The 12,889-nt window shown below is 37.4% G+C and overlaps 1 protein-coding gene across 1 annotated transcript in view; it reads left to right on the top strand.

The window, feature by feature from the left end:
• The window catches only part of NOC3L (NOC3 like DNA replication regulator), a 29,244-nt gene that overhangs the window by 12,167 nt on the left and 4,188 nt on the right, over window positions 1–12,889 (top strand). Inside the window, 9 exon segments of the mRNA XM_002916092.4 lie at window positions 325–453; window positions 5,820–5,951; window positions 7,282–7,362; window positions 7,672–7,772; window positions 10,276–10,348; window positions 10,431–10,494; window positions 10,573–10,644; window positions 11,631–11,812; window positions 12,433–12,561. Coding sequence (XP_002916138.2) covers window positions 325–453; window positions 5,820–5,951; window positions 7,282–7,362; window positions 7,672–7,772; window positions 10,276–10,348; window positions 10,431–10,494; window positions 10,573–10,644; window positions 11,631–11,812; window positions 12,433–12,561 — 963 coding nt within the window.

Raw genomic sequence — 12,889 nt, 5'->3', positions numbered from 1 at the left:
TGGAGCTATTATTTATTGCTAAAATAGTGTCACTTTGTTAAACCTGTCTCTTTAAGAAAATTCTTTGAGCATAAGTTTAGTGTGGTGGTTCTGAGCAGGGGGTGGTTTCGCCCTCCAGGGAATGTGAGGCTGTGTCTGTGCGCAGTTTCGATTGTCACCCCTGCTGTGGCTACTACTGGCATCTAGTGGGTAAAGGCTAGGGGACTTCTAAACTTCCCACCATGCACAGGACAGCCCCTCCCCGCACAGCGAATTGTCTGGCTTAAAATGCCAGTGGTGCCGAGGTTGAGAAACACTGGCTGAGTGTCACATTTTATTTTTCAGATATCTGAAATGTGTTGTGCGGCAGTAAAGGAACTGTTTAAACAAGATAAATTAGGCCAAGCTTCCCTTGGTGTGATTAAAGTGATTTCTGGTTTTGTGAAGGGCCAAAATTATGAAGTTAGGCCAGAGGTAAGCCTTCCTTTTCTGACTTTGCATTTTATATGTTTTTAAATTACAAAGTTAATTTTCAGTTGTTATGAGGATTTTTATTCTTTGTAGAAGTGTATAAAGTAGAAGACTCCCCAAGTGTAACTACTCTTGACAATTTAGTATGAATTCTAGATGTTTATACGTATAGACATATATACTTGTTTATATATTTTTAAAATTATTTAATACATGTTTAGATTTTAAAATAAAAATGCATTTATTTTATGGAAGCTATTCTGGAGCTGTTTTCATTATGTGTCGTGGAGACATTCTTTTTAATGTCTGCCATAGTTTCTATTATGTCAGTATAGTCCGTGACTTGATGGACAGCTGAGTTGTTCTCCACTGGTCATAAAAGAGAACGTTTTGGCTATATTATTTTTTCATACTTACAGGAGTATTCTGTGAGTTAAATTTTTAAGTTAAAGCTGGATCCAACATTATACACATTTATAAATTTGAGAGGTTATGCCACATTGTCCTGCAAATACATTTTATTATGTTCGCTCAGTGATAGGCGTGTCTTCTCCACAACCTACCCAGTGCTGAATGTTTCTACCATTTAATCTTTGTTAGTCTGGTGGGTAAATAACTCTGTACATTTCATATATATTTTTGTTTTCACATATTTATTAGTGAGGTTTTACTTCCATATACTTTTTAGTCATTTGAATTTTTTGCCCATTTGTATTGTTGCTAATTTTTCTCCTCATGTATTTGTTTTAATGACTTGTAATACTTTTCTGATAATCATTTATTTCAATAACTATCAGCTGTGTACCAGGCACTCTTCTAGGTCCTGCATATAAAGTAGTGAATAAAAGAAAAAAAAGCTCTGTGTGTTTGTCGAGGATATATTACATATAAAGGATAGTAAGTTTTTGTTACATAAGTTGCAAATATTTGTTGCTCTGCCATTTAATTTTGTATTGTCTTTTTTGTCTTAAGTTTTACATTTTAATTGACCATCATTTTTCCCCCTTTATAGATGAAATTATATTTTTATCATGCATGAAAGAACCTTTTCAATCCCAAGTATATATTCTTTCCTTCTAGAAGAGTGTTAATTTTTATATTTAAATAATGCATTTGACATCTTTTTGTGTGTGTGGTATAGTTGCAGATCTAATACATATATATATTTTTTGAAATGGATAGCCAATTATTCCAATACCATTTTTCCCTTTGCTACTAATTTAAAATGCCACCTTTATTTTATTTTAAATCCCTACACAGAATTTTATTTCTGAACTCTTTCTGTTCTTTTGTTTTTGTTTTTGTTTTTGTTTTTGTTTTTTGTTTTTTTTTTTTTAAAGATTTTATTTATTTATTTGACAGAGACAGCCAGCGAGAGAGGGAACACAAGCAAGGGGAGTGGGAGAGGAAGAAACAGGCTCATAGCGGAGGAGCCTGATTGCGGGGCTCGATCCCATAACGCTGGGATCACGCCCTGAGCTGAAGGCAGACGCTTAACCGCTGTGCCACCCAGGCGCCCCTTTTGTTTTTTTTTTTTAAGATTTTATTTATTTATTTGACAGAGATAGAGATAGCGAGCGAAAGGGAACACAAGCAGAGGGAGTGGGAGAGGAAGAAGCAGGCTCATAGTGGAGGAGCCCGATGTGGGGCTCGATCCCATAACGCCGGGATCACGCCCTGAGCCGAAGGCAGACGCTTAACCGCTGTGCCACCCAGGCGCCCCCTTTCTGTTCTTTTGGATTCAGTTAATCCTCTATAAGTAATAGGCTATTTTTAATAACTAACTGTATCTGTGGTATATAGTATAGTACATCTGTATTGTCTGGTAGGATGCTGCTGATCAAAATGGGCATTACTGATGAAAGGCATGGACCTTTTTTTTTCCTCCAAAATATTTTAAATTACTTTTATATATCATTTCAGATGGAATTTAGAATGAGATTTTTTTATTCCTCCTCCCAGAATAGTTCACACAGAAAATCTGATTGAAGTTGATTTCAAACTGTAGATTAGTTTGGGAGAATTAAAATATTTACTGGATCTGGGATGCCTGGGTGGCTCAGTCGGTTAAGCATCTGCCTTAGGCTCAGGTCATGATCCCTGGGTCCTGGGATCGAGTCCCGCATTGGGCTCCTTGCTCAGTAGGGAGCATGCTTCTCCCTCTGCCTGCCACTCCCCCTGCTTGTGCTTGCTCTCTCCCTCTGGCAAATAAATGAATGAAATCTTTTAAGAAAAATTTTTACGGAATTGACTTTTTTCTCTTCAAGAATATGCATCTTGCCATTCATTTAAGGCTTTTTTTTTTTTTTTTTAAAGATTTTATATTTATTAGAGAGAGCACAAGCAGCGGGAGGGAGGGGCAGAGGGCCAGGGAGAAGCAGGCTCCCCACTGAGCAGGGAGCCTGATGCAGGACTCTATCCCAGGACTCTGGGATCATGACCTGAGCCAAAGGCAGATGTGTAACTGACTGAGCAACCCAGGTGCCCCTTCTTTTATGTTCTTAAGTGAAATTTTATAGTTGTGTTCATTTGGGTCTTATGTATTTTTATTAATTTCATTTTGGTTCCTATAGTTTTGATTGTTAAGCTGATGTTTGCTTGTTTTGTTTCCTAATTTCAAGTCTGCCTTTTCCTTCAAATCCCTTTCATTCTTCAAAGCTGATAATTTCAGTTGGACAGCTAAAATTATAAATATTGTGCTTTAAGTAAGAGAAAATATTTAGTGTACTGAGAACTGTAGAGTGATCAGATAATAAGGCTTGTACATGAAACTTGCTCATAGGGAAACACTTTCATTTTAGTGATGCTAGAATATAAAGCACATTCTTTAATTTTTGGTTTTTTAAAAAATATATTTAGGTAGTACAATTTTTTTTATGGTATACAACATGATTCAATCATATATGAAATGATTACCATGGTCACATTAATTAACACATCTATCACCTCTCACCTTTGTTGTTGAGAATCCTAAAAAATTACTCTTTACTTAGCATATTTCAAATTATACAATACAGTGTTATTAACTCTAATTGCTATGCTATAAATTAGATCCCCAGAGCTTCTTTATCTTATAACTGAAAGTTTGTATCCTTTGACTGACATTTCTGCATTCCCCCATCCCCCGGCAACCACTGGTTTAGTATGCATTTGACTTTTTTAGATTCCTCATGTAAGTGAGATTGTACGGTATTTGTTTTTCCGCGTCTGGCCTATTCCATTTAGCGTGATGTCCTCTGGGTTCATTTCCATGGTCACAAGTGGCAGGATCCTTCTTGTTAGTGGCGGAGCAGTAGTCCACTGCATGTATACAGTGCAGGCTCTGTATTCGTTAGTGGATACGTAGGCTGTTTCCACATCTTTGCTCCGTATTGTGAATAATGCTGCTGTGAACATGGGAGTGCAGATAGCTCTTTGAGATACTGATTTCATTTCCTTTGGGTCTATACCCAGAAGTGGGATTACTGGATCATAGGATAATTCTGTTTTAATTTTTTAAAGTTTCCATTTTGTTTTCCTTAGCTGTACCAGTTTGCATTCCTCCCAACAGTATACAAGCGTTTCCTTTTCTTCATGCCCTAATACTTGTTTTCTCTTATCTTTTTTTTAAAAGTTTATGTATTTAAGTAATCTCTACATCCAATTTGGGGATCGAACTCATAACCCCAAGATCAAGAGTCGCATGCTCCTCTGAATGAGTTAGCGAGGCGCCCCTATTATGTTTTTGATAATAGCCATTCTTACAGGCATGAAGTGATTTCTTATTGTAGTTTTGGTTTGCATTTCCATGATGATTAGTGCAGTTGAACACCTTCTTGTATATCTACTGGCCATTTGTTGTATGTCTTCTTTGGAAAAATGTCTGTTCAGGTGTTTTGCCTGTTTTTAAAGTCAGCTTATTTGTATTTTGCTGTTGAGTTAATTTTTTACGTTAATTTTTTGGGTGGTGTAAAACGGGTCCAGTTTCATTCTTTTGCATGTGGATATCCAGTTTTCTCAACACTATTTATTGAAGAGCCTATCCTTTCCCCATTGTATATTCTTGGTGCCGTTGCCAAAGATTAGTTGACCATCTTTAATCTGGAGTTATTTTTTTATTTGTAGGTAATGTTTTATGAGCACATAGAATACCTACAGAATACTCCTGTTCTTCTTCCTGGCACTTAGAATGACTTCATGTTTGCTGTTTCTGCTTTTAATTCTTTTCTTTTTTCCATTCTGTGCTTTAAGCCCTGTGAACTGAAATATCCGCTTTCTTTCAAATGTACATATCGTAGCATCAAAATAATACAAACCTGTAGTTCTCATGTTTTTTCCAGGAATGCTGCTGTGACTGAAGGAGGTTAGTAGAGTGGTTTCTTCCAGAGAAAGTTAGAATTTTTTTTTTTTTAAAGATTTTATTTATTTATTTGACAGAGATAGAGACAGCCGGCGAGAGAGGGAACACAAGCAGGGGGATTGGGAGAGGAAGAAGCAGGCTCATAGCAGAGGAGCCTGATGTGGGGCTCGATCCCGTAACGCCGGGATCACGCCCTGAGCCGAAGGCAGACGCTTAACTGCTGTGCCACCCAGGTGCCCCGAAAGTTAGAATTTTGAACTTCTTTTGTCTTTGTGCTTGGGTGGTTGCTGTAGTACACAAAACACCAATTTCCAAAGTAGTTTCTGGATTTCTTAAATGACTTAAGGCAGTAGTTTCATTGTGGTTCCTGGACTAGCATGACCTGGGAATTAGAAATACAAATTGTGGGGCCCTATTCCAGTCCTAGTGAATCAGGAACTCAGGAGGGGGCCCAGCTGTTTGTGCTTTAAGAAGCCCTCCAGATGGTTCTAATGTTTGCTGAAGTTGGAGACCCATTGGCTTAAAGGAAAATAACTTGTCTTAAAATTAATAACACTGGTCTACATGTTTTTTAAATTTATTTATTATTTATTTTTAATTGTGGGAAAAAAATGAAGATTAGAACTGCTGACCGCAAAATGGAGGCAGGTCTGGTAAATTAAACCTGGTTTAGAAATACCTACTTTACATCCTCTCCTTCCATACTGGTTCAAACCTTTTTCTGGCCTGTCTGCTCTTTATAATCCTATCTACCCATGCCGGTAGTGTGTTCTCTCTTCTACTCGTTACACTGCAAAATAATGTTGTGTGTGTTTAGCCAAATACTAGTGTCCTGTTATAGACATAGATTACTGAATATGTTTAGCAATAAGATAATAGAACTTTGTGTGAAATGTGATAAAAGATGTCTCAGGTGTTTTTTTGTTTGTTTTTTTTGGCACAAAGGAAGGAAAAACATTGTTAAATCCTTTTCTGTATAAAGGTTTTGAGGGCAATATAAATATTGTATATTGTGTTTTCTTCATATTAGATGTTAAAGACATTCTTGTGCTTAAGAATCAAAGAAGTGGAAGTGAAAAAAGATACCGAGGACATTAATAAACCAAAAAAGTTCATGACTTTCAAGGAAAAGAGAAAAACTCTATCAAGAATGCAGAGAAAGGTTTGATTGATTTCCTTTTTTGTTTGACTTGAGATTAAAATCATAGTGTAGGCGCAGGCAGAGATCATAATTAAATCATAAATGTGTCAAAACCTAGTATTTAGAAAATTTTATTTTTCCCGGTTATTGCTTTATTAATTAAACTGATAATTTATTGGCAAAAAGAGCAGTTGAAGAAGTTTCCTTGTCGTGCTGGCTTTTATTTTTTTTTGTTCTTCAGATTGTCTTAGATTCATTGTAATACACAGATCCCTTCCTTGACCAGGAAGGCGATATTTATGTAGATTTGGCAACAAAGTGGGTTTTTGTTAATTGAACCACGTTTCTTTATTGGCTTGTATTTGAAACCTAGATTGAAATTCCAGCACCTTGTTTATTTAGTATGAAACTTTTTTTTTTTTTTAATTTTGAGAAATGGACCCAGTAATAATAGCACCTACCTCATGGGTCACTGCGCATCTTGATAAGATGATGTATGTAAAGCACTTAGCAAGTGTGTGATACTGGGCATGCGGTATAAACATGAATTGCCACCACCAGCATCGTTATTATTACTTCTCAAAACATTTCTGAATAGTTTATTAGGGTTATCAAATTGCTTATAAAAACAAAACAAAAAATAGTTTTCAGGGATATCCATCTTTGAATGTGCCTAATAAATTTTGAAAATGGGGCGGAAGAACCAAAATAGACTTAATTGGAAACAAATGAAGGTAAATATTTCAATTATTTATACCATACTATCCTAATATAAATTGGTTATCCCTGTTAGAAACAGCATGTACGTAGCTGTGTGGGGAGAGAAAAGACCCACTAAGTACATGGCAGCTCCTTAATGTCGCACGAAGGAAGGAAGTTCTCCCCCAGTCAGTCCCCTGCGCCTCCGTCGACTTAGCAACCATTATTTGCTGCTCATACAGCAAAGGAGGTGGAAAAAACTGCTATTTTGTTGAATTTCTCTGTAGTATCTGGTTTTATGCACTGTGTGTAAATGTGTTTAGGAAGTATTGTTGATGACTAATTTCCATGTTATAGATGGTTTAACAGTAAGATTATTAAGACTTCAGTTTTGTTCTTGAGAAGAAACCATCAGTGATTGAGTTAGAGTCCCCTTTGTCCCTCTCCGGGAGACTGCGCTTTCACCTGGGAGGCAGCCGCTGTCTTGGGTTGGTGTGTGTGTGCTGCTTCTCCAGGTCTGTGTACTTTTGCTCGTGTTTGTATTCACAGACAGTCTAGGGTATGTGTTTCAGAGTATGTACATATTATGCCTCTTTGAAGCTTGCCTTTTTGCTCAGCACTATATGCTCTTTTTCTTTCCGTCTCTTTCCAGTGGAAGAAAGCAGAAGAGAAACTAGAGCGAGAGCTTCTGGAGGCAGAAGCTTCAGAGAGCACTGAGAGGAAACTTAAACTGGTAGGCAGTTTCACATTCTCTCACACTTTTAAAATGTTTTGTTAAATGGTTTTAACTAGAGATTATTGTTTCAACTTGGAGTTGTATAATCTTGGTTTGTCTCCCGAGGCTTCGATGTGATCATTGCTGGTCTCACGAAATCGCAGGGTACATGTCTTCATTCTGTTTTGTTGAAACTCCTGAGATTGGATTGTGGAGAGGGTTGGGAAGGGACAGAAAGATTGAGCTTTGACTGTCATTGTTGTGGTAACTCAGGAGAAAGGGTGTAAGGGGTTATACTCAAGTCATTTTGTCTGCTTTTTCTGCCAGCACACAGAGACTTTGAATATTGTGTTTGTGACCTACTTCAGAATATTGAAGAATGCCCAGAGGTCACCTCTCCTGCCATCTGTTCTAGAAGGCCTTGCCAAGTAAGGGCTGTGTAGGTTGAAGCCTTTTCGATTCTTTCTAAATAAATAAGACCAAAAAAGCCATGACTATTAACCAAGGTTCACTAATGATGACCCAGTGTCCTTTCCCTTTTTTGTTTGTCACCAGCATTTCCTTGAAACCATTGGATAATGCTGTTTTTTTAGTTTTCTCATCTCAGGCCTTTTATTTTTTAAATCTCCTTCAGTAACTCCTTCGTTTTGCTAAGTTCTGGGGGTCCCGAAGGTTCATCTCTCAGTTCTTGATTCTTTTTGCACTGTGGTCAGTTATCCACTGTCAGACTTCTGAGTGGTCCATGCAGGCGACTCCTAAGTTTGATCTAACCCTTCTTGCACATCCTCTTTCGAGTCCCATGCAATCTTTCCTGTAAAGAGAAATCTCTCGGTATGTTCTACTGGGGGATGCGAACTAGAATAACGGTGGTTGTGATAGTTTTCCAGGTTTTTGAGGTAGTATCCTGTAGAACATTGCAATAGAACTATAATGTGAACTACTTAGGTGATTTAAAGTTTTCTGTTAGTCACATTAAAAAAGTAAAAAACCGGTACAATTAATTTTAACATATTTTATCACAGTTTATCTAAAATATTTTGATGTACAATCAGTATTAGTTATTGAGATGTTGGTATTTTTTTTTTTCACGAAAACTGGTGGATATTTTACACAGAGTGTCTCCGTTTGGGCCATTCCCGTTTTTTTTTTTTTAAAGATTTTATTTATTTATTCGACAGAGATAGAGACAGCCAGCGAGAGAGGGAANCACGAAAACTGGTGGATATTTTACACAGAGTGTCTCCGTTTGGGCCATTCCCGTTTTTTTTTTTTTAAAGATTTTATTTATTTATTCGACAGAGATAGAGACAGCCAGCGAGAGAGGGAACACAAGCAGGGGGAGTGGGAGAGGAAGAAGCAGGCTCCTAGCGGAGGAGCCTGATGTGGGGCGATCCCGTAACTCCGGGATCACGCCCTGAGCCGAAGGCAGACGCTTAACCGCTGTGCCACCCAGGCGCCCCTGGGCCATTCCCATTTTAAATGCCTAATATCCACGTGTGCTGGTGGCTGTCGTCATTGGACAGCACAACTTTAGAAATAGGACTTACAGTTAGAAGAGAGAGAAAAGGCAAGTTCTATTTAGTATAAGAAATTTCTTTGTAATGACTAGAGCTCTTTGGCAGTGGGATTATAAAGTAATTGGACCTTGTTATTGAAAACTTTCAGAGAGAGGTTGGTCAGGGAAGGGATTATTCCTACATTGGATAGGACCTATTGTTTGTTTTTCAAAGACTAATTCCTTTATTTAAAAAAGCTTTAAAAAAATAAAAAATAAAAAAGTTTTAGTCATACCTACTTACTTTAGAATTTCAAATGATTTAGAGGAATATAAAATTAAAAAATTAAAAGTTCCCCTCCTATATATGTACATAAGTCTGTCTGCCTGTCTTCTGTCACACAGATGGAATCCTGCTATGTAGACTGTTCTGTAACTTGGCTTTTCTGTTTTGGTAAAATGGTTACTTTGGGTATCTTTCCATGTTGGCATGATTATATCCACCTTTTTTTTTTTTTTTTTACATTTGGAATATTCCATTTTATAGATCAGTAATACTTTTATTTGGCCAGCCCCTATGCTGCAGTGGAAATACCTTTATGTGCCTGTGTGCATATATTGCGGGTCAGAGGGTCTGCTCATTTTAAATGTTGATAAATATAGCTCAGTTGCTTCACAAAAAAGTTGTACTCGTAAACGGGGAATGTATCACTTTTAAGATTCTTTCTTGTTCTAAGATTTACATAGTGTCAAAGACTCTTGCACTAATGTTAAAGAAAGATCTTGCTTTAAGTAGATCAGTGCCTAGGATTTTATACTGTACGGAGTGCTCTCACATTCAGTAGGTCAGATGATTCCTCTATAACTCTACTGAGTATCTCAGTTGTTTCTAGAAACAGAGGCCCAGGACTGACAAGTGACTTACCTAAGATTATATAGGCAATTAATTGCAGAGCCTGAACTAGATACTAGGTCCACTATTCTTTCCATTTTATTTTTAAAGCTTTAGTAAGCTCCATATTCCATAAATAAGTCTGTTTCTCCCTTTCCCTTTCCCTGCTTCCCGTTTTTCCAGAATCTGATGCTTTTGGCCCTTTTATGAGTTAGAGCAACACGGGGTAGCTGGTCAACTTTCCTTGGGGAGTTGTTTGTTTCTAACAACTTGCTTTGTCGGGCAGAAGTATTTCTGAAATATTTTCAGTTTGTTTAGTGCCTCATATATTCTTGGTGAGTGTAGTGTCCAGCTGTGGATGAGTTAGAATTGTTAGAAAGGTCATTCTGAATTAATGAGAAGTATCAGTAATTACTACCATCTGCATCATAACTAACAATGAAATAAGGAATATTAAAAATACGGCTTTAAAGTCAAGTTTAATTTCTAGCTATTTTATTTCTGTTTTTAGGTCACCTATTGACTAAGCTCTGTTTGATTCTAGGTTTGCTCACCTTATAAATGTGGAGTTTTTTGATGATTTATTGGTAGTACTGCATTCTGTCATCGAGTCTGGTGTGAGTAGCTATTAATGAACTACTTCATAAGATACGATTGGCGATTATTATCCTTAATGTCCTTTTCTCCCTTTTTTTCAAGGACCTGAGCTATCGAGAAAGCCTTCACTGCGTCCACACTGCTTTCCATATTCTTTCTGGGCAAGGTACAATATTTTCTTAATCAAGTTTTGTTTGCTTTATCTTTGGAGGCTGTAACTTACCTGTTTGTTGTAATTTCAAAGGTGATGTTCTCAATATTGATCCGATGAAATTTTATACACATCTGTATAAAACACTGTTCAAGTTACATGCAGGTATGTACATTTAGATAGTGTGTCTTTAATACTTACCTTTTAATAAGAATATCTTGTGATCGGTATTCTAGTCAATGAGAAATGAGAAATCGGAATTCGCGTATTAAAACATTGGCCTCTGAGGGCCACGCATCTGTATTTAACCTTACATAAGAGTTGGAGAGAGAGAACTTCTGGAATTGACTGGAGCTATGGTAGAACCCTCTGCGTCTCCTGAGCAGTTTAGCACCACTTCATTGGTCAGGGAGATGATTCGGGACAGGTATGACAGTTGTCTTGGGTTTTTCTGGAGTGCAGTGAAGTTGTGTAATGAAAAAGTAATGATACTAGGTATTTACCCCAAAGATACAAATGTGGTGATCCGAAGGGGCACCTGCACCCCAATGTTTATAGCAGCAGTGTCCACAATAGCCAGACTATGGAAAGAACCCAGATGTCCATCCACAGATGAATGGATAAATAAGATGTGGTGTGTGTGCGTGTATAATGGAATATTTTATATATATATATATATATATATATATATAATGGAATATTACTTAGCCATCAGAAAGGACGAATTACTTCCCATTTACATCGACGTGGATGGAACTGGAGGGTATCATGCTGAGTGAAATAAGTCAATAAGAGAAAGACAATTATCATGTGGTTTCACTCATATGTGGAATATAAGAAATAGGGGAGAGGACCATAAGGGAAGAGAGGGAAAACAGAATGGAAAGCAATCAGAGAGGGAGACAAACCGTGAGAGACTCTTATATAGGAAACCAACCTGAAGGTTGCTGGAGGGGAGGGGGGTGGGGGGATGGGGTAACTGGGTGATGGGCATTAAGGAGGGCATGGGATGTGATGAGCGTTGGGTGTTTCATGCAACTGATGAATTATTGAACACTACACCTGAAACTAATGATGTACTCTAGGTTGCCTAGTTGAATTAAAAAAAAAAGTAATGAGAACAGCCCTGAAGGGTGTATCTGCTGTTGTAGGTGCTACCAATGAAGGTGTCAGGATTCTACTCCAGTGCCTTGACGTCATGCTAACTAAGCGCAGAAAGCAGGTTTCTCAGCAGAGAGCCCTTGCTTTCATCAAGCGTCTTTGTACCCTTGCTCTTCACGTTCTTCCAAATTCAAGCATTGGCATTTTAGCAACTAACAGAATATTAATGCATGTAAGTAATGATACAAAGGAGTAGAGCTAAGTTCTGGTAGTACAACAGTGCTGTCTTGTTTGCATCCTTTTCCCCTATTTTCATTATTACTGTGATAATGGCAGAATGGTAAAATCCAGTGAGAAAAGGAGTATATAAAATTACAAAAGGAAAGCATTCCCACCCCTGTTGACACTCTCCAGAAGGAACCATTTTTACCATTTGGTGGGTTTCCTTCCAGCAGACTTTTTTATTCATATATAAACGCGTACAGCACACATACACAGACAACACAACTTTTTTATGGTATACATTATTCTACAACAATAATGGTAATGGATACATTTGTGTGTCAGTACAAATACAGCTATAAAGTACATGTGTTTATAACTCTTTTTAAAAAAATTATTTTACTTTATTTTTTAAGTAAGCTCTATCCATACCTGACATGGGGCTTGAACTTATGACCCCCAAGATCAAGAGTCACTCCACCCACTGAGCCAGCCAGGTGCCCTGCTTATAGCTCATATTTAAGCATCAAATCAAATCAAATTTAAATTCAAATAAAAGTACAGAATCCAATAACATTCTTTACCAGTATTAATTTAATTAATTCTTCTTTTTATGTGACATCTTTGCAGACTTTCCCAAAAACAGATCTGTTGCTTGACAATGAGTCTCAGGGAAGTGGGGTTTTCCTTCCCGAGCTGGATGAACCCGAGTACTGTAATGCTCAGAACACTGCGCTTTGGGAATTGCACGCCTTACGGGTAAGGATGGCCCTTCCTATGTGAGCAGGGTTTCCCGGTTTTTCCGCAAGTCGTTATTATTGCCAGAGTCCTCAATGTAATTTTGTTCTGGGATGGCATTTTGGAGAATTCCTGTTTTAATAGTCTACATTTGTATGGCATTTTGGAAAATTCCTGTTTTAATAGTCTACATTTAATAGTCTACATTTGTATGGCGTTTTGGAGAATTCCTGTTTTAATAATAGTCTACATTTCACTTTGCTCGTAACTGTTTTTTAGGGTGTTGAGGTACATTTTCTAAGGAGGCAGGAAATGACATTTTTATGGGGTGAAGTTTAGATTATTGATT

Source organism: Ailuropoda melanoleuca, chromosome 6 (genome assembly GCF_002007445.2).
Source record: "Ailuropoda melanoleuca isolate Jingjing chromosome 6, ASM200744v2, whole genome shotgun sequence".
Taxonomy (NCBI): Eukaryota; Metazoa; Chordata; class Mammalia; order Carnivora; family Ursidae; genus Ailuropoda; species Ailuropoda melanoleuca.
Note: the sequence above shows the minus strand (reverse complement) of the source record. Positions and strands in the feature narration are given on the sequence as shown.